The 20,140-nt window shown below is 47.0% G+C and overlaps 1 protein-coding gene across 2 annotated transcripts in view; it reads right to left on the reverse strand.

Annotated features, from left to right (window-relative positions):
- The window catches only part of MYO19 (myosin XIX), a 264,615-nt gene that overhangs the window by 210,506 nt on the left and 33,969 nt on the right, over positions 1 to 20,140 (reverse strand). For both annotated transcript variants that reach the window (XM_073666532.1, XM_073666534.1), the window contains exon 3: positions 7,250 to 7,398. In XM_073666532.1, coding sequence (XP_073522633.1) covers positions 7,250 to 7,398 — 149 coding nt within the window. The remainder of the gene's footprint in view (positions 1 to 7,249; positions 7,399 to 20,140) is intronic.

Consider the following 20,140-nt stretch of genomic DNA (forward strand, 5'->3'; position numbering starts at 1 on the left):
CTGCTCCCTCCATCTCCGGGTGCAGCAGGTCCAGACTGATCCAGGCCGCACCCAGCCCCTCAGTTTTCTTTCCTATCCGCCCCCATGGGGGTTGGTCTTGAGGGCATCTGCTGACAATCACCTTCAGGGGCAGCCCCCCCACGTTGATGGACATCTCCATTGCTGCATTCATGGCTGGTGGGGGCGGGCTCCTTCTTTGGCGCCACTCTGGGACCTGGCCCACGATAGGAGGCGGCTTCCTGCTGTCCTTTGGTGCGCACATAATGGCGTCCGCTCTGCCAGGGCGGGAAAAACGGATGAAGATGGCGGGAAACAGTCCAAGATGGCGTCCGATGGCGGGAATCGGCTCCGGATGGCGGGAAACGACTCCGGACGGCGGGAAACTTCTGGAAATGGCGGGAGACTTCTTTTTAAGGTACATGTGCAGTTTTCTTCAGGCACGCAATACCCGTTTGTGGCGGGTTGGTAATGATCCTGCCGACTACGCCAAAGTTGACGCGCCCCCTGGGCCTATGCTGTGCTGCTGTGCAGGGGGAATACCCGGAGCCGGATCGCTGGGGGTTGTAGTTCTCCGTGGCGGTGACCCGGTCCGTGCCCAGGGTGGTCAAACCAGTGGCAGTCTTAATGTTGTAATAAGTGTCCGACTACGCCACCCGTGGATTGCGGTCAGTGGGGACCGCCGCTGCGCTGCCGACCGCTGAGGCTGATGTTGGTTGCGCAGCCGAGTATGGGATAACTCTCCACGGGAGGAGTATTGCCTCAGGGCAGCTAATGTGAGAGATGATGGGAGTGATGGTGTGAGCGTCCCAGTACTAATGGTGCTGGTGCGGCGAGGAATCACAGAGACGTGCAGTTGCAGTTTTCAAAGCTTTACTCACGGTTGTTATTCTGGTCACTTGTGCACATGAGGGACAGCCTGAGCCATGCTGCGTTCACCAGGCAAGGGACTCGGTCAACTCCCAAGCAATTCCAGAGTGTGGTTCAGAGCTCCCCTCTCTTCCTTTCTACTGGCCGTCCCCACCAGGGACCCACCTTTGTCCAGCTTCCTCGGGCCTTCTGTTGGCGAAACCTCTCTCCGGTTTCCCTGACCCTATACGGTATGCCTTTCTGGTGGATGTAGTGAGGGGTCGCACCAAGATGTGGTCACAACCTCCGGTTTTGGCTGAGGATTAGTCGCCTCCACCAATTCGGGTTCCGGTACCCTGCTCTGCCAACCCTTCACCCTGTATCTCCTGGGCATATGGGGTTTCTTCTGCCTTCGTGTCTCTGGGCCTTTCTCTGTGTTCCTTGCTTCCTTTCGCCTCTGTTCCAGTTCCTTTCTTACTTTCCTTTCTGTTCCTTCTCCTCTCTCTCTTTCTGCTGTTCCTGGCCTCACTCCAGGCCTGGCTCTGGAGCTGGGCCCAGACTGAGCCACAGCTCCCTGTCAGCCCTCTCTGGCTGAGCTCCTCTCTGAACTGACCACTGACCTAAGATGGTGCCCACCTTATATACCTCCTTCTGACACCCGAGCCCAGGTGACTAGCAACCAATGGGCTCCTACCTATGCCCAGAAACCCACCCCTATCTGCTCCTACACCACTGGGTTTTCCTCCCTCTCCCCACTCCAGCCAGGAACAGAAGCTGTCGTGCCTGCACTCTGTCTAGTGGGAGCACCGTTGGTCTGTTCCTCGGAAATGGGGTGTGTGTGGTGCATGCAGCTAACTGAGCCCTGGTCCACACTCCATCCTTACCCGGGAGTGGAATACCACACCTCTGGTTCGAGGTGCAATACCCCTGTAGCAGCCGAGTCCTCGGGGTGCTACATTTTGTCCAGGAGTTTCCCTGGTGGAGGTGACCATGAGAACCCTGCCCCGATATTACAGAAAGGGGTAGTTATTTTGGCTCTTTATCCTGAACTGGAGGGTGAGGTGCTGGAGGCTCAGGGGGACGCCCCTGCCTCCTGCCCTTCAGGAAAGTTATTTGTACCATCTGATCTGCGCCGTAAAGTAATCAAGGAACATCATAACTCTGTGCTTGCTGCGCATCCAGGTGGTAAGGCAACTGCGGACCTCCTCTCTCGTCATTTTTGGTGGCTGGGGTTGCATCGGGATGTAATTGAACACGTAGCTGCTTGCACATTGCGCGCGTTCTAAGGTTTCGCACACACGTCCGTCTGGTACTCTTCTTCCGCTACCTATCCCTAGCAGGCCATGGACACACTTGTCCATGGATTTTATTACTGACCTACCAGTTTCTGCAGGCAAAACGGTGGTTTTGGTAGTAGTAGATAGGTTCAGTAAAATGGTTCACTTCATCGCTTTACCTGCATGCACTTCCCAATGCTAAGACACTTGCTCAGGTGTTCATAAATGAGATTGTGAAGCTTCACGGGGTTCCCTCCGATGTGGTGTTTGATTGGGGGATCCAGTTTGTTTCCAAGTTCTGGACGGCATTCTGTTCTCGACTGGGGGTGCAGCTGTCCTTTTCCTCTTCCTTCCACCCTCAGTCGAATGGCCAGACCGAGCGGGTCAATCAGAACTTAGAGACATTCCTCAGATGTTTCGTCTCTGAAAATCAGGAGGATTGGGCATTCTACTTACCGCGGGCAGAATTTACCATCAATAATCATCGTCAAGAATCCACTGGCAGGTCACTGTTCTTCGGTGCATACGGTTATCATCCACAGTTTGGTACTTTCAGTGGAGGAGGAGCTTCAGGTGTTCCTGAAGAGGAACGGTTTGCTTCGTCTCTCTCCTCGGTGTGGCAGGGTGTTCTGTGTAATTTGAAGACCATGGGTGACAGGTATAAACGTATGGCTGACAGAAAACGCTTGCCAGGTCCGGACCTGAATGTGAATGACTTTGTGTGGTTGTCTACCAAGAATATAAGATTGAAAGTTCCTTCTTGGAAGCTGGGGCCTAGGTTTATTGGTCCTTACAAAATATCCGCCGTCATTAACCCAGTAGCGTTTCATCTTGAACTTTCTCGGGCCCTTAAGGTTCACAATGTGTTCCACAGGTCCTTACTCAAAAGGTACGTAGAATCTCTTGAGCTCTCACCTCTACCACCGCTCCCAGTAATGGTTGATCGTAATTTGGAGTTCGAGATTTCGAGGGATAGTAGATTCTCATCTCTAACGTTGTTCTCTGCAATACTTGGTGCACTGGAAAGGCTATGGTCCGGAGGAGAGGACGTGGGTTTCAGCGTCAGAGGTGAACGCTTCCAGATTGGTTCGCTCTTTTCATACCTCTTTTCATGAGAAACCCGGTCCTGAGTGTCCGGAGGCCACTCGTAGAGGGGGGGGGGTACTGTCATGGGTGTGTCAAAGGTGACAGACAGTCGCCCTGCAGTGGATTGCAGGAGATCTCCACGTTTGGCAATGCAAACAGGTGCCTAGATAGGAGGCTGTGTTTAGAACCCAGTGACTACCTCCCTTTAGTCTGGGTGTATATATACCCGGTGTGTCTAGGTGGGCATCGCCGGTTATACTTATTTCTACTTGGAACTTGGCTGAAGCAGCATCACGTCCTCTCTGGAGTCTTGAGGCCGTGTGCCCTGTTGGAGTTCTTCTACAGCTAAGTTTAAGTTGTTATTCCCCTGTGTTGTCTTCCCCTTTTGTTTCTAGAGTGCTAGCGGAGGTTGACTAGTGCTCATCTCCTTCCACCCCCAGCTATAGCCTTACACCAGGGATAGTAGGGCGAGGCACGTGATCGGCGATAGCTGCGGAGGCTCTATAGGGACGTTAGGGGGAGACAGGGTGACGCTAGTCCAGATTAGGAGGTCACCGCTTCCCCTTTCCGCAGTGTCTGGGCTCCCTTTCCTTTTCCCCTCTGTGTTGCATTCACACCTGGCGTGACACTTGTCTCTAGAGGTGACGAAGGTGGATTCACCTCCTACCGCTGAGATAGGATTTTTCAGGCGGGATAAATGTGTGGCTAGATCATTTTCTTATCACGAGGAGTTTGTGCAGGTGTTGCAGAAAGCTAAGGAACACCCAGACTAACGTTTTAAAAATAAAATGTAGGTGCAGGAGGTGATGGATCCTTTCTCAGCGAAGTTGGTAACATCTTGGTCCTCTCCGCCAGTGGTGGGTATGCCTGTGTCCCGCCTATCTAGAAACACCACCCTTCCTGTCACTGAGATACAGAACTTCAATTCCTTACTTCTATCTGTAGGATCTCTATGTACAAATATGCCTTTGAAGTGGCAGGCTTTGCCTTGTGCCCAGCTTTTTCTGCCACGTGGTTATTTAAGGTAGTTACCACGTGGGCGAAGCACCTACGTCAGGGTATCCTCTCTGGATCTCAAAGAACAGAGTTGGCTGAGGTAGCTGACCAGATTGCTCAGGCCAGCAGATACTTGTGTTCTGCATCCTCGACTGCTGCAGATTGCTTGGCTCATGCTGCAAGCAATTGAGTGGCCATCTGCTGGATTTTATGGCTGAAGGCATGGAGGGTAGATCTTGAATCAAAAAGTCAAACAAGCCTGCTGATTCAGGGCTCACGTCTTTTTGGAACTATATTAGAAAAGAAAAAGGAGTTTTATCACAGCATTTTTCACTGCCACCAATAATCTCATATATGAAGAAAAATTTCTCTTGGTTTCGACCAGACTCCCTGGACTACACAATCTCTCAGATGTGCTCCCCATCCATCGGAGATTGTGTCTGTCGTAATTATATCCCTGATCTGATGAGACCAAAGGACTCCCTGCGACAAGGTCTATAATTTCAACCACCATGCCATGGAATTGAGTCATCGGGGAAACTTATCTTTCCCTCTAAAAAGCCCTTGCGTCTTCTCTCTGCTCCTAGAATGTCCTCCTGTAAATTGCCTGGAGTGTATCTGAGCCCACGGGACTGCTGGGATACATGAAGTCATTGTCCCTAGTAGAGACATTGCCTTATTTGTTCTCTGGGGCCCCTGGGAGATGATTCCTGAAGGTTTGCCGAGGAATAGAAATGAACTCCAGTTCTAGTCCTGATTGTATTATTCCCAAAATCCAAGCGCTGGAAGTATTCTTCTCCCAAGCAGGTAGGAAGTGGGTCAACCTTCCTCCTACTGGGGGAAGCCCGTCACTTAGAAGCCTTTCTACTCTCAGAGGAAGAACCACCAAACATGAAGCCTCCACTTTTTGGCTTCCTCTCCTTCCATCTCCCATGGTCTCTGGAGAACTTGTTTTGGTTATACCTCCTCTTATGAAAGGAACTTTTATACTGTGGCATGGACATACTGGGAAATCCCTACTTTTTGTCTGCCACTTTGTCCAGTATATCGTCAAGTGCTTGTCCGAACAGAAATTCTCCTTCACATGGGACCGAGCATAACTTGGTTTTGGGCTGGACGTCTCCCAGCCAGCTCTTGAGCCATAGTGCTCTACGGGCAGCATTTGATAAATTTGTTGAGGGGGAAGGCAGCAGTTCCTTACAATAGTGGGAGATTGGCTAGGTTTTTATCCCCAGGAATGTTGTTTTTAAACTGATCCTCTAATTGCTGCAACCAAATCATCAGAGATCCGGCCGTGCAAGTTGCCACAATTACTGGCTTCAATGCCCGCACTGAGGACTCCCATGTTTGCTTCAGATAAATCTCTGCTTTTTTTATCTAGATGATCTTTAAGAGAGCCCAGATCCTCAAAAAGCAGGATGAATCTTTTGGAGGATTTTGCCACTGCCATCTCAATTTTAGGGGATTTATCCCACTTGGCTGGTTCTTCTTCATCAAATGGGTGATGGTGATCAAATTTGATGATGATGGTAGCTGCCCCTTCCTTTCAGGTTTCTTCCATTCCCCATCAATGAGTATTTGAATATTCTCATTGACAGGAAATGTGCGCCTCTTCGTTTGTTCCAGTCCCCCAACCATGATGTCCTGGACTGTTTTAGGGGTTTTAGCATCTGATATGCCCATGGTTGTTCTGACGGCGTTATAGTCACTGTAAGTATGTGATCCCCCTATACAGTATAGATGGATGGGTGAATTACCCCGCTATTTCCCCATGGGTGAGCATCTATACATGTGATTGAAGTGTTTTCTAATAGTCACCTATAACCTTAGGCATATGTCCTGCACTTGTGATATTCATACTGAGAACAGGGATTACTTTAGGTGATAGACACCGCTATTTTCCCTATGGGCGAGCATCTATACATGTGATTGAAGTGTTCCCTAATAGTCATCTATAACTCCAGGCATATGTCCTGTACTTGTGATATCCATATTGAGCACAGGGAGTACTTTACGTGAGTCATCTTTTTAGGTTTCATTTATGTTTGTGCTTGTATAGTACGTATACATAATTGTTATTTACGAGGCATTATATTTAATCTGCTCCCACTGTGGGGTTTATATTATGTAATGGATGTGTGAGCTATCTCTTTATGATCTATGCTGTAAGTGCTCTTATCATATTCACATATGATCAATTTCTATGCGGCCATACATGCAATGTTGTCCTTGCTTCCTAGCTCCTCCACTGTTTTTAATCTTATGTCTCTGAGTGATCCATATATGTTTCCTTAAAACTTTTTCTTGTCAATAAAGAGTTTCTACTTTCATAAACTGGGACGTTTTTCGAAGTCTTTCTTTGCTCTCTTGTCCTTGTCTTTAGTTTGTAGTGCTCACCCCTCCCTATCTAGGGCTAAGCTCTAGGGACATACAGGATTTAGGGTCCTGCTCGGCGATAGGTGTGGAACCTATATAGGGATGGTAGGGTAGGCAGGGTGTTATTAGATCTGCCTAGGGGTCTCCACCCCCCCTTTCACTAGTGTTTGGGCTTCCTCCCCCTCTTCCCTTCGTGTTGCACTTAGTCTTTCTCACACCTTGCGTGACACTATCCTCTAATATTACTGATTCATCCAAATCAGATGTCTGCTGTTTTTTTTTCCCCCTTCTTTTGTTTAATCAAAGATCCAAGGTAGTCTTTAACCACTGATTTAATTATGGATTTTGTTGTTTTTATGTTGTTCTTCAGACGGGGTGTAATTGAATTACTCTTCTGTTTCTTGATTTAATACGTTCATACTTTTTTGCGTCTCCTACTGCTTTTTCACTAAATTGAGGAGGCCTGATGCTAGTAGGCGAGGTATAGTCTGCTGGATTGAGACAATTTTCAATTATGATGTAATACTAACTATTAACCTACAGGTGACAGCAGCATATCCCACAGTTTCTGTGTCCCCTAATAGAGACTATGAGAAAGAAATTTTACAGTGAGTAAAAAATCTTTATTTTTTCTAGGACAGGTTCCCTTTAGTGAATTTTCCCATTACCTGAGGGTGACTTGCAGTGTGATACTCTTTCATAATCTCAACACTATATAATTTATCAACCGGTTGAAAAGGATTAACTGCAACCACAGTGCATCCAGCATTTGTGTAGAAAACATCTGCCGTATATCTTGCTTGAAGACATTTCAAAACTGTAATAAAAGAGAAAATTAATCTAAACAGCCAAAAATGCATGAAAATAATACATGAAATACAAATTACAAATTACCGGGACAAAGGGTATCAAAGTATGTATAGGAGTGGGCACACACCTTGTCTGGAGGCTGACAATTTTGGTCATCACCATAAAACTCAGACATTTGTTATGTACTGTTATATTATGATGATGCCGTTATTTTAACCACAGTTAGAGGATATTATCTCAAAACCCTCTGAACTGGTATTGATACATTTATTACTGTATATAGCACCATGCTGATGTAATATAATCATCTTACCATTACCTTATTGTTTTTATCATGAAATGGTTGTATACCTTTGTAGGATAGGGTCACACAACCATATTTTCTCTCATCTGAGAGAGTAGTATCGATTATGCTAATCACACTCTGATCAGATTATCTCGAAAGAGGAGAAGATAGAAAATTATTTTCTCTATTCTATCAGTCCATGAAAATTGGACAGCACTCGAATGTCATCGGAGAGCAGTTTGATTTTTTCCACGGATTCTTGGACTTGCATGGCCGAGTGTGATCTGAATATCAGATTGTGCATGCTGCAATATTTTTCTTTGGACAGACTTGGTCCAAGGAAAAAAATCAGATGTGTGCACGGCCCCATAGACTAACATTCGTCTTAGTGTGATCCTATGATTTCTCAGATTGCATTCGGACCGAAATCAAGGTAGTCTGCATGAGCTCGTGTAGTGAAGCAAAACACGATAATTTGGAGCGTTGGACTGATATGCTATTAAAAAGTCTATAGTAAAAAAAACTATTGCCATCCGAACAAAAAGTACATTTTCTAAGGTAGAAAAAAATATATAGAAATTCTTTACTAAAGATTTACTAACACTTTATGGGAGGTATATTCTGCATAGTTTCCAAATAGATATTTAGAAAAAAATGACAAAAACAGGGTAATTCTTTATTTCCTCAACCAGAGGAGTTGGGTTAAGAGAATCTGTCACCAAGTTTTTGCTACCTTTTGCAACTAACAGCAGCATGAAATATGAAATAGGGGCATAGATACTGATTCAAGCGATACATCACTTACTGGGCTGTTTGCTGCAGTTATTTATAAAAAAAAATTATATATTAATTTTTAAAAAACAGCTGGAATAACTCTGGAATGTACTCAACAGGAAGATGGATAGTCACAAGCCATCAAACAAAGAAAAACTGCTTACATTTTTGTGCCAGGAGTGGCATAAGGTCACCCAAAAGCAGTGTGAAAGACTGGTGGAAAGCATGCCAAGACGCATGAAAGCTGTGATTAAAAATCATGGTTATTACCCCAAATATTGATTTCTGAACTCTTCCTGAGTTAAAACATGAGTATTGTTTATAAATGAATAAGAACTTATTTTCTTTGCATTATTTGAGGTCTGAAAGCACTGTTTCTTTTTTATTATTTTGACGATTTCTAGTTTGCTGTAAATAAATACAACATTTTTAGCTTTGAATTTCGGAGACATATTGTCAGTAGTTTATACAATAAAACAACAATGTACATTTTACTCAATTTATTTATTTATATTATTATTCTCTGAATGCTGAGCTCTGTATAACCCACTGATTGTGAATGGGCAGAAAGCTGTCAATGTAAAATCAGTGGTGGGGGTGGGGTTATACAGAGCTCATGGATATGGAGGACTACAAAGCAGCAGTTAACTAATGCTCTAGTGATAATCTCCTACTGATAAAACAATTATTTAAAAAAAAACTACAGCAAGCAGCCCAGTAAGAGATGCAGTGGTGTGAAAAGTGTTTGCCCCCCTTCCTGCTGATTTCTTATTCTTTTGCATGTTTGTCGCACTTCAATATTTCAGATCACAAAACAAATGTAAATATTAGACAAAGATAACACAAGTAAACACAACATGCAGTTTTGAACCCCTTTACCCCCCCCCAAGGATGTTTGCACCTTCATGACCAGGCAAAATTTTTCAATTCTGACCAGTGTCACTGTAATTACTCTGGAACGCTTCAGCAGATCCCACTGATTCTGAGACTGTTTTTCGTGACATATTGTACTTCATGATAGTGGTAAAATTTCTTCGATATCACTTGCGTTTATTTGTGAAAAAAACGGAAATTTGGCAAAAATTTAGAAAATTTTCAAAATTTGAATTTTCATGCCCTTAAATCAGAGAGATATGTCACACAAAATAGTTCATAAATAACATTTCTCACATACCTACTTTACATCAGCACAATTTTGGAATTAACTTTTTTTTGTTAGGAAGTTATAAGGGTTAAAAGTTGACCAGCGATTTCTCATTTTTCCAGCAACATTTACAAATCCATTTTTTTTTACGGACCACATCACATTTCATATCACTTTAAGGGGTCTATATGACAGAAAATACCCAAAAGTGATACCATTCTAAAAACCATTCTAAAAACTGCACACCTCAAGCTCAAAATCACTTCAAGAAGTTCATTAACCCTTCAGGTGCGTCACAGGAATTTTTGGAATGCAGGGGAAAAAATGAACATTTAACCTTTTTTCACAAAAATTTTACTTTAAACTCAATTTTATTTTTATTTTAGCAAAGGTAACAGGAACAAATGGTCCCCAAAACGTGTTGTACAATTTCTCCTGATCATGCCGATACCCCATATGTGGGGGAAAACATATGTTTGAGAGCACAACAGGGCTTGGAAGGGAAAGAGCGTCATTTGACTTTTTGAATGCAAAATTTGCTGGAAAAATTAGCGGACACCATGCCACGTTTGGAGCCCCTGATATGCCTAAACAGTGGAAATCCCCCACAAGTGACACCATTTTGGAAACTAGAACCATCAGGGAACTTATCTAGATGTGTGGCGAGCACCTTGAACCCCCAGGTGCTTCACAGAAATTGATAACATTGAGCTGTGAAATAGAAAAATCAAATTTTCCCCAAAAATGTTTTTTAACCCCAAAATTTTGCATTTTCATAAGGGTAAAAGAAGAAATAGCACCATACAATTTGTTGTGCAATTTCTCCTGAGCACTCCGATACCCCATATGTGGCCGAAAACTACTTTTGAGGCACAGTGCAAAGCTTAGAAGGGAAGAAGCGCCATAATGGAGTTCATATTTTGCTGGGCTGGTTTGATGGTGCCATGTCACATTTGGCAGAGCCGCTGAAGTGCCAGAATAACAGAAACCCCCCACGTGACCTCATTTTACAAATTACACTCCCCAATAAATTAATCTAGGGGTGTAATGATCATATTGACACCACATGTACCTCAGAATTTTATACCATTGGGTGGTGAAGAAAGAATAAAATTAAATTTTTACCACTCAAATATTGTTTTAGCCCCAATGTTTTAATTTTTCTAAGGGCTAGTAGGAGAATTTTTACAGCAAACTGAGGTCCATTTTTTCCTGAATGCGCCAATACCCTACATGTAATCCGGAAATACTTTTCAGGAACAGTGCAAAGCTCAGAAGGGAAGGAGCATCATATTCTAGTGTAGATTTCACTGTTATAGTTTGAGGGTACCTCAATATAAGACATATTTTCAGTTGTTTCACACTTTTTTGTTAAGTATATAATTCCACATGTGTTAATTCATAGTTTTGATGCCTTCAGTGTGAATGTACAATTTTTATAGTCATGAAAAAACAGAAATATCTTTAAATGAGAAGGTGTGTCCAAACTTTTGGTCTGTACTGTAGGTCTTATATTCTAGGTTCTTCAAAGTAGCCACCTTTTGCTTTGATGACTGCTTTGCACACTCTTGGCATTCTCTTTATGAGCTTCAAGAGGTAGTCACCGGAAATGGTCTTCCCACAATCTTGAAGGAGTTCCCAGAGATGCTTAGCACTTGTTGGCCCTTTTGCCTTCACTCTGCGGTCCAGCTCACCCCAAACCATCTCGATTGGGTTCAGGTCTGGTGACTGTGGAGGCCAGGTCATCTGGCGCAGCACCCCATCACTCTCCTTCTTGGTCAAATAGCCCTTACACAGCCTGGAGGTGTGTTTGGGATCATTGTCCTGTTGAAAAATAAATGATGGTCCAACTAAACGCAAACCGGATGGAATAGCATGCCGCTGCAAGATGCTGTGGTAGCCATGCTGGTTCAGTATGCCTTCAATTTTGAATAAATCCCCAACAGTGTCACCAGCAAAGCACCCCCACACCATCACACCTCCTCCTCCATGCTTCACGGTGGGAACCAGGCATGTAGAGTCCATCCATTCACCTTTTCTGCGTCGCACAAAGACACGGTGGTTGGAACCAAAAATCTCAAATTTGGACTCATCAGACCAAAGCACAGATTTCCACTGGTCTAATGTCCATTCCTTGTGTTCTTTAGCCCAAACAAGTCTCTTCTGCTTGTTGCCTGTCCTTAGCAGTGGTTTCCTAGCAGCTATTTTACCATGAAGGCCTGCTGCACAAAGTCTCCTCTTAACAGTTATTGAAGAGATGTGTCTGCTGCTAGAACTCTGTGTGGCATTGACCTTGTCTCTAATCTGAGCTGCTGTTAACCTGCGATTTCTGAGGCTGGTGACTCGGATAAACTTATCCTCAGAAGCAGAGGTGACTCTTGGTCTTCCTTTTATGGGGCGGTCCTCATGTGAGCCAGTTTCTTTGTAGCGCTTGATGGTTTTTGCAATTGCACTTGGGGACACTTTCAAAGTTTGGCCAATTTTTCGCACTGACTGACCTTCATTTCTTAAAGTAATGATGGCCACTCGTTTTTCTTTACTTAGCTGCTTTTTTCTTGCCATAATACAAATTCTAACAGTCTATTCAGTAGGACTATCAGCTGTGTATCCACCAGACTTCTGCACAACACAACTGATGGTCTCAACCCCATTTATAAGGCAAAAAATCCCACTTATTAAACCTGACAGGGCACACCTGTGAAGTGAAAACCATTTTTGGTGACTACCTCTTGAAGCTCATCAAGAGAATGCCAAGAGTGTGCAAAGCAGTCATCAAAGCAAAAGGTGGCTACTTTGAGGAACCTAGAATATAAGACATATTTTCAGTTGTTTCGCACTTTTTCATAGTCATGAAAATACAGAAAAATCTTTAAATGAGGTGTGTCCAAACTTTTGGTCTGTACTAATATATATATATATATATATTTTATTTTTTTTTTATTTAGTCCCTCCATGGGATTTTCACTTTTAGCAGTCTGATTGCAGTTATAAAGTATAGCAATGCAGGAGTACTGCTATGCCTTATAACTGCCAGTTCTGCACTGACACAAGTTAGTTAGATCATGCACTTTGCATGATCTAACTAACTTGCTAGTGCCTGGTGACCTGGATGCTGATGATGAAGATGGGAATAACCCTTTAAACTCTTCACGGCTGTTTATTGCTGTACGAAGGATAAAAGATGTAACGCCTTCATTAAAGGGAATCTATCACCAATTTTTTGCCACCTCATCTAAGCGTAGCATAATGTAGGGGCAGAGATCCCGATTCCAGCGATGTACAGTGGTGTGAAAAAGTGTTTGCCCCCTTCCTGATATCTTATTTCTTTGCATGTTTGTCACACTTAAATATTTTCAGATCACAAAACTAATTTAAATATTAGACAAAGATAACACAAGTAAACACCGAACACAATTTTTAAATTAAGGGAAAAAGAAATCCAAACCTACAGGGCCCTGTGTGAAAAAGTGATTGCCCCCTAAACCTAATAACTGTTTGGGCCACCCTTAGCAGCAACAACTGCAATCAGGCATTTGCGATAACTGGCAATGAGTCTTTTACAACGCTCTGGAGAAATTTTGGCCCACTCATCTTTGCAAAATTGTGTAATTCAGCCACATTTGAGGGTTTCCGAGCAAGAACAGCCTTTTTAAGGTCATGTCATAGCATCTCAGCTTCAGCTTGAGGTCACGAACAGATGGCCGGACATTCTCCTTCAGGATTTTTTGGTAGACAGCAGAATTCATGGTTCCATTTACCTCAGCAAGTCTTCCAGGTCCTGAAGCAACAAAATAGCCCCAGACTATCACACTACCACCACATTTTACTGTTGGTAAGATGTTCCTTTTCTGAAATGCGGTGTTGCTTCTACGCCAGATGTAATGGGACATACACCTTCCAAAAAGTTCAACTTTTGTCTCGTCAATCCACAGAGTATTCTCCCAAAAGTCTTGGCAATGATCAAGATTTTTCTGGAAAAATTGAGAAGAGTCTTTATGTTCTTTTTCCTCAGCAGTGGTTTTCGTCTTGGAACTCTGCCATGCATGCCATTGTTGCCCAGTATCTTTCTTATGGTGGAGTCATGAACACTGACCATAACTAAGGCAAGTCAGGCCTGCAGTTCTTTGGATGTTGTTGTGGGGTCTTTTGTGACCTCCTGGATGAGTCGTCACTGCGCTTTTAGGTAATTTTGGTCGGCCGGCCACTCCTGGGGAGGTTCACCACTGTTCTATGTTTTCGCCATTTGTGGATAATGGCTCTCACTGTGGTTTGCTGGAGTCTCAAAGCTTTAGAAATGGCTTTATAACCTTTTCCAGACTGATAGATCTCAATTACTTTGCTTCTCATTTGTCCCAGAATTTCTTTGGCTCGCAGCATGATGTCTAGCTTTTGAGGATCTTTTGATCTATTTCACTTTGTCAGGCATGTCCTATTTAAGGGATTTCTTGATTAAGAACAGGTGTGGCAGTAATGAGGCCTGTGTCTGGCTAGGGAAATTGAACTCAGCTTCTCAAAGATGTGATAAACCACAGTTAATTTATGTTTTAAGGGGGGTCAATCACTTTTTCACACAGGGCCATGTAGGTTTGGATTTCTTTTTCCCTTACTAAAGATCTTCATTTAAAAACTGTACTTTGTGTTTACTTGTGTTATCTGTGTCTAATATTTAAATTTATTTTGTGATCTGAAATATTTAAGTGTGATAAACATGCAAAAGAATAAGAAATCAGGAAGGGGGTAAACACTTTCACACCACTGTATATTACAGTGTCAAGGTAAAATATATATTATAGAAAATCAATTAGTTTCTTTTAATAGATTACCTAATCAGTGTGAATAATCTATGTGTATGTATGTATGCAAATGTGTATATACACATTTCCTGGGAATGATGTATGCATGTGCATGGCTGATAAAAGAGAAATTCATGTCGAGTTGGCAAAGAGAGACGAACTCACCCCCTCCCGTCGGAATTCCTAAGGCGTTACTCAGACCAAGAGATACATAGTGTAGCATCGGCGTCTCTGCCCCGTTCTAGGCAGAGACGCCGTCCCTCTCACCTCCCCGCTCCTGGCGCGGCGTCCTCCAGCGCTTCTCTCCCCGCTGCTTTCGGCACGCGCTCCTTCCCCGGCAGTGTGCTTAGGGCGCGCGCGCGCGCGCTCCCCCTCTCTTAAAGGGACCGCGCGCGCCGTCCTAAGGAGTCCCCGGCCAATTGCCGGAGGACCTCCCATATAAAAGGCACCTCCTCCAAAATGGAGGTGCCCGAGCAATGTTGTAGCACTGTTCACTACTCTGCTTCAGCCCTCAGGTCCCGTTGCCAGTTACCTTGCCAGATACCTGCCAGATTCCTGCCAGTCTGCTGTCTAATTCCTGCCTGATATCCTGCTACCTGCCTGCTAGCCTGAGGTCCGACGGTCTGCCTTCCAACTTCTGTCAGTCTGTCTAAGGACCAGCCTGCCCGCTCACCTGGGAGCGCACATCTTCTACCTGCCTGCTTGCCTGAGGTCCGACGGTCTGCCTTCCAACTCCTGTCAGTCTGTCTAAGGACCAGCTTGCCCGCTCACCTGGGAGCGCTCATCTGCTGCCTGTCTGCTAGCCTACCAGGAGGCTCTGCCGTCACGTGCTGTGACCACCCGCCTGTCCAGAGACTCCTGCCCGCTCACCTGGGAGCGCTCATCTGCTACCTGTCTGTTGGTCTTCCTGGAGGCTCCGTCGTCACATGCTGTGACCACCCGATTATCCAGAGACTCTCGCCTGCTCACCTGGGAGCTCACGTCTATCATCTGCCGCCACAGGTCGTACCAATCCTTTACCCAGAGACTGCCCCGGTCACTTGCCGTGACCTCCTGCCCGTTTATCCAGAGACTGCCCCGGTCACTTGCCGTGACCTCCTGCCCGTTCATCTAGAGACTGCCCCGTTCACTTGCCGTGACCTCCTGTCCGTTCATTCAGAGACTGTCCCAGTCACCTGCTGTGACTGCCTGCCCGTCTACCCTGGTCGCCACCCGCTCCCTTACAAGGACCGCCCCCTTGTATAGTAGCTCAGAGGTTCCGCCTCCCAGACCCGTTACAGTTTGCTCAGGCCATGGAACCCGGTGGCACCCAAGCTCCCTCGCTCTCGGACCTGTGTCATGAACTGTCCCGTCAGAGGTCCCAACAGGAGTCCATCCTGGGTCACCTGCGGAATGTCAATTCTCGCCTGGACACTCTGACTGCTCTGCCTGCAACCACCGCCAGTGCCATGACTCGCAATCCGGCAGCTCCAGTGCCCACTAATAACATGGTATCCTACCCCGGCTTTCTGCACCTCCTCGTTTCGGAGGCGACTCCGCCCAGGCTCGGGGCTTCATAAATCAGTGCACCCTGCACTTTGAACTCCTGTCTCACCAGTTTAACTCCGACCGGGCCAAAATTGCCTTCATCATGTCCCATCTCACCGGAGAGGCCCTGGCCTGGCTAAATCCTCTATGGGAGAGAGGAGACCCCCTGGTGTCCGACTTGCCTGCCTTTCTCACGGCTTTCCGGAAAGTCTTCGACGAACCCGGACGGAAGACCTCATCCGCATCATCTCTGCTACGCCTCCGTCAGGGAAGTCTCACCGTGGGCCAATATGCCATACGGTTCCGTACCCTTGCCTCGGAGCTGGCCTGGGATAATGACGCTCTGGTTTCCGTCTTCTGGGAGGGTCTGTCCGGCCGTATTAAAGATGAACTTGCCGGTCGGGACATTCCTACCACTCTCGATGACCTAATAACTCTTGCCACCCGGATTGACCTGCGGTTCCAGGAGCGTGCCAAAGAGGTCACCCGTGAGAGGAGGTTTCCACGTCTAGCTCCTACTTTTCAGAAACCCGTCACTCCCTCCGTCTCTCCTCAGCTACACTCTCCTGAGCCTATGCAGGTCGACCAGACCAAGATGGTCGGTTCTCGCCAAGAATCTCGCCGAGCCGAGGGAAGCTGTTTCTATTGTGGCAGTATGAAGCACTTCATCCGTTCCTGCCCGGAAAAGCCGGGAAACGCCAGTGTCTAGGACCACTCGGAGAGGTCGTCCTAGACAAAAGTAAGCCCTCTCCGTCTCTGACCTTACCGGTCTCTATTGCTTGGGGAGAAAACCGTCTCTTTGAACTCGCCCATCTGGATTCTGGAGCTGCTGGAAACCTCATCTCCCAGTCTCTGGTAGAGAGATACCATATTCCCACCAAGTCCCTGGCTGAACCATTGTCAGTCGCCTCCGTGGATGGAAGACTTCTCTCGGAGACCATCCTGCTCGTCACCGAACCCATAACCCTGCAGGTGGGAATGCTGCACTCTGAGGAGATCTCATTCCATGTGCTGTCCGGACTTTCTCACTCCCTGTTGCTAGGTCTACCTTGGCTCCAGACACATGAACCCGTATTGAACTGGCGGTCCGGTGAAGTACTCCGATGGGGTCCTGACTGCCATAGGACCTGCCTGGTCCCGGTCCGTCCACTTCGCCCTCAGCCTACTCCAGCTAACTTACCTGGTCTCCCGGCTCCCTACTGGCCCTATGCGGACGTCTTCGGTAAGAAGGAAGCTGAGACGTTGCCACCCCATAGGCCATACGATTGCCCGATCGACCTGGTACCTGGCACCACTCCTCCCCGTGGGCGTATCTACCCGTTGTCTGCAGCCGAGACCCGAGCCATGTCTGAGTACATTGAAGAGAATCTGGCTAGGGGATTTATCCGAAAATCTACCTCCCCGGCTGGAGCCGGATTCTTCTTTGTCAAAAAGAAAGACGGCTCGCTACGTCCCTGTATTGACTACAGAGGACTCAATCTCATCACGGTAAAAAACAAATATCCCCTGCCACTCATCTCCGAATTGTTTGACCGTCTCAAGGGCGCCAGGATCTTCTCCAAGCTGGATCTACGAGGAGCGTATAATCTGGTCCGTATCCGTCAAGGAGACGAGTGGAAGACGGCATTCAATACCCGGGACGGTCACTACGAGTACCTTGTGATGCCCTTCGGTCTCTGTAATGCTCCCGCGGTCTTTCAGGAACTAGTCAACGACATCTTCCGTGACCTCCTGTACTCCTGCGTAGTGGTATACCTGGACGATATCTTGGTCTTCTCTCCGGATCTCCCCACACACCGGAGGGATGTTCGTCAGGTCCTGCTTAGGCTTCGGCAGAACCACCTTTACGCCAAATACGAGAAGTGCCTCTTCGATCAGACCTCCCTTCCGTTCTTGGGCTATGTCATCTCCCAAACAGGTCTGCAAATGGATCCCGAGAAGCTCTCTTCCGTTCTAAAATGGCCTCGTCCTGAAGGTTTGAAGGCGATACAGCGATTCCTGGGCTTCGCTAATTATTATCGTCTTTTCATCCCACACTTCTCGTCTCGGACTGCTCCCATATCTGCACTTACCCGTAAGGGGGCTAACCCCAGGACATGGTCGCCTGAAGCCGAGGAGGCCTTCCTTTCCCTAAAGAAAGCCTTCGCCTCTGCTCCCGTCCTGCACCGTCCGGACTGTAATAAACAATTCTACCTGGAGGTTGATGCCTCCTCCTCCGGAGCCGGAGCGGTGCTCACCCAGAAGTCTTCTACCGGGAGAATGGTAACGTGCGGCTTCTTCTCCAAAATCTTCTCCTCGTCGGAGCGCAACTACTCCATTGGAGACCGGGAATTGCTAGCCATCAAATTGGCACTGGGAGAGTGGCGCTATCTGCTTGAAGGGGCTCTCTACCCGGTAATTATCTACACGGATCACAAAAACCTGGAATATCTCCAAAATGCCCAGAGACTCAATCCTCGCCAGGCCCGGTGGTCGTTGTTTTTTGCCCGCTTCGACTTCATTCTTCATTTCCGTCCGGCGGACAAGAACGTCAAAGCTGATGCCTTGTCCCGGTCCTTCCTGTCCTCCGATCAAGAGGAGGAACCTACGCACATCATCGACTCCTCCAAGGTGATGAATGTGGCCCCCTTGGATCTGACTCGTCTTCCACCCGGTAAGACGTTCGTAGCTGTGCCAGATCGGGAGAGGGTTCTTCGCTGGGGACATTCTTCTAAACTAGCTGGCCATGCTGGCCAAAAGAAGGCCTTCCAACTTATTACCCGGCATTACTGGTGGCCTACCCTGCGTAAGGACGTGGTAGACTTCGTCGCGGCCTGTTCATCCTGTGCCCGTAACAAAGTTCCCCGACATCTACCTGCCGGCCATCTCCTGCCCCTTCCCGTACCTGCTGCTCCTTGGCAACACATCGCTATGGACTTTATCACCGACCTTCCAGTTTCTGCCGGTTGTACTGTCATTTGGGTTGTCGCTGACCGTTTTTCTAAGATGGCCCACTTCATTCCCCTGCCTGGTCTTCCGTCTGCACCCGAGCTGGCTAAAGACTTTATCCGCCACATCTTCCGTCTCCATGGTCTGCCCCTCCACATCGTGTCGGATCGTGGGGTTCAGTTCACCTCTCGCTTCTGGAGAGCCACATGTAAGCTGCTGGACATGACCATTGGACTGAGGGTGGTAAGCGGAGGAGAAATCCAGGGTAAAGTGGAGCGGATCAATCAGATCTTGTCCAGCTACCTCCGGCACTTCGTTGATGCTCACCACTCGGACTGGGTGGATCTCCTACCATGGGCCGAGTTCTCTTATAACAACCATGAGAGCGAGTCCTCTTCCAAATCCCCGTTCTTTATAGTCGGTGGCCAACATCCCCGGATTCCACTTCCTGTCTCCGTTTCTGTGGACAACCCTGCTGCGGAGTCTCTTGTCAGCGAATTTTCTACTATTTGGGAAAGCACCAGGTCCGCTCTTCTTCTCTCCTCTGAGCGGATGAAGAGATATGCTGATAAGAGACGTCTGGATCCGCCCCAATTCCGTCCGGGAGACAAGGTTTGGCTCTCATCCAAACATGTGCGGCTCAAAGTACCCTCCTACAGGTTGGGTCCTCGATTCATTGGCCCCTTCGAAGTCCTCAGGCAAATTAACCCTGTGGCCTACAAATTAAAACTCCCGGCCACCCTACGGATCCCCAACTCCTTCCACGTATCTCTCCTCAAACCCGTTGTCTTTAACTTTTTTTCCAAAAATCCAGGTGCCCCTCCTGCTCCGGTTTCCGCTGATGACATCTTTGAGGTAGAGAGTATTCTGGCCTCCAAGAGGGTAAGAGGAAAAACCTTTTTTCTGGTAGATTGGAAGGGGTTTGGTCCTGAGGAGAGAACTTGGGAACCCAGGGAGAACATCAACGCCCCGCTTCTCCTTGAGAAATTTCTTTCTGACCAAAAAAAGAGGGGGCCTAAAGGGGGGGGTACTGTAGCATCGGCGTCTCTGCCCCGTTCTAGGCAGAGACGCCGTCCCTCTCACCTCCCCGCTCCTGGCGCAGCGTCCTCCAGCGCTTCTCTCCCCGCTGCTTCCGGCACGCGCTCCTTCCCCGGCAGTGTGCTTAGGGCGCGCGCGCTCCCCCTCTCTTAAAGGGACCGTGCGCGCCGTCCTAAGGAGTCCCCGGCCAATTGCCGGAGGACCTCCCATATAAAAGGCACCTCCTCCAAAATGGAGGTGCCCGAGCAATGTTGTAGCA

This window comes from Phyllobates terribilis, unplaced genomic scaffold, assembly GCF_046119375.1.
Source record: "Phyllobates terribilis strain yellow unplaced genomic scaffold, ASM4611937v1 Scaffold_2__4_contigs__length_985480577, whole genome shotgun sequence".
In the NCBI taxonomy this organism is placed as follows: domain Eukaryota; kingdom Metazoa; phylum Chordata; class Amphibia; order Anura; family Dendrobatidae; genus Phyllobates; species Phyllobates terribilis.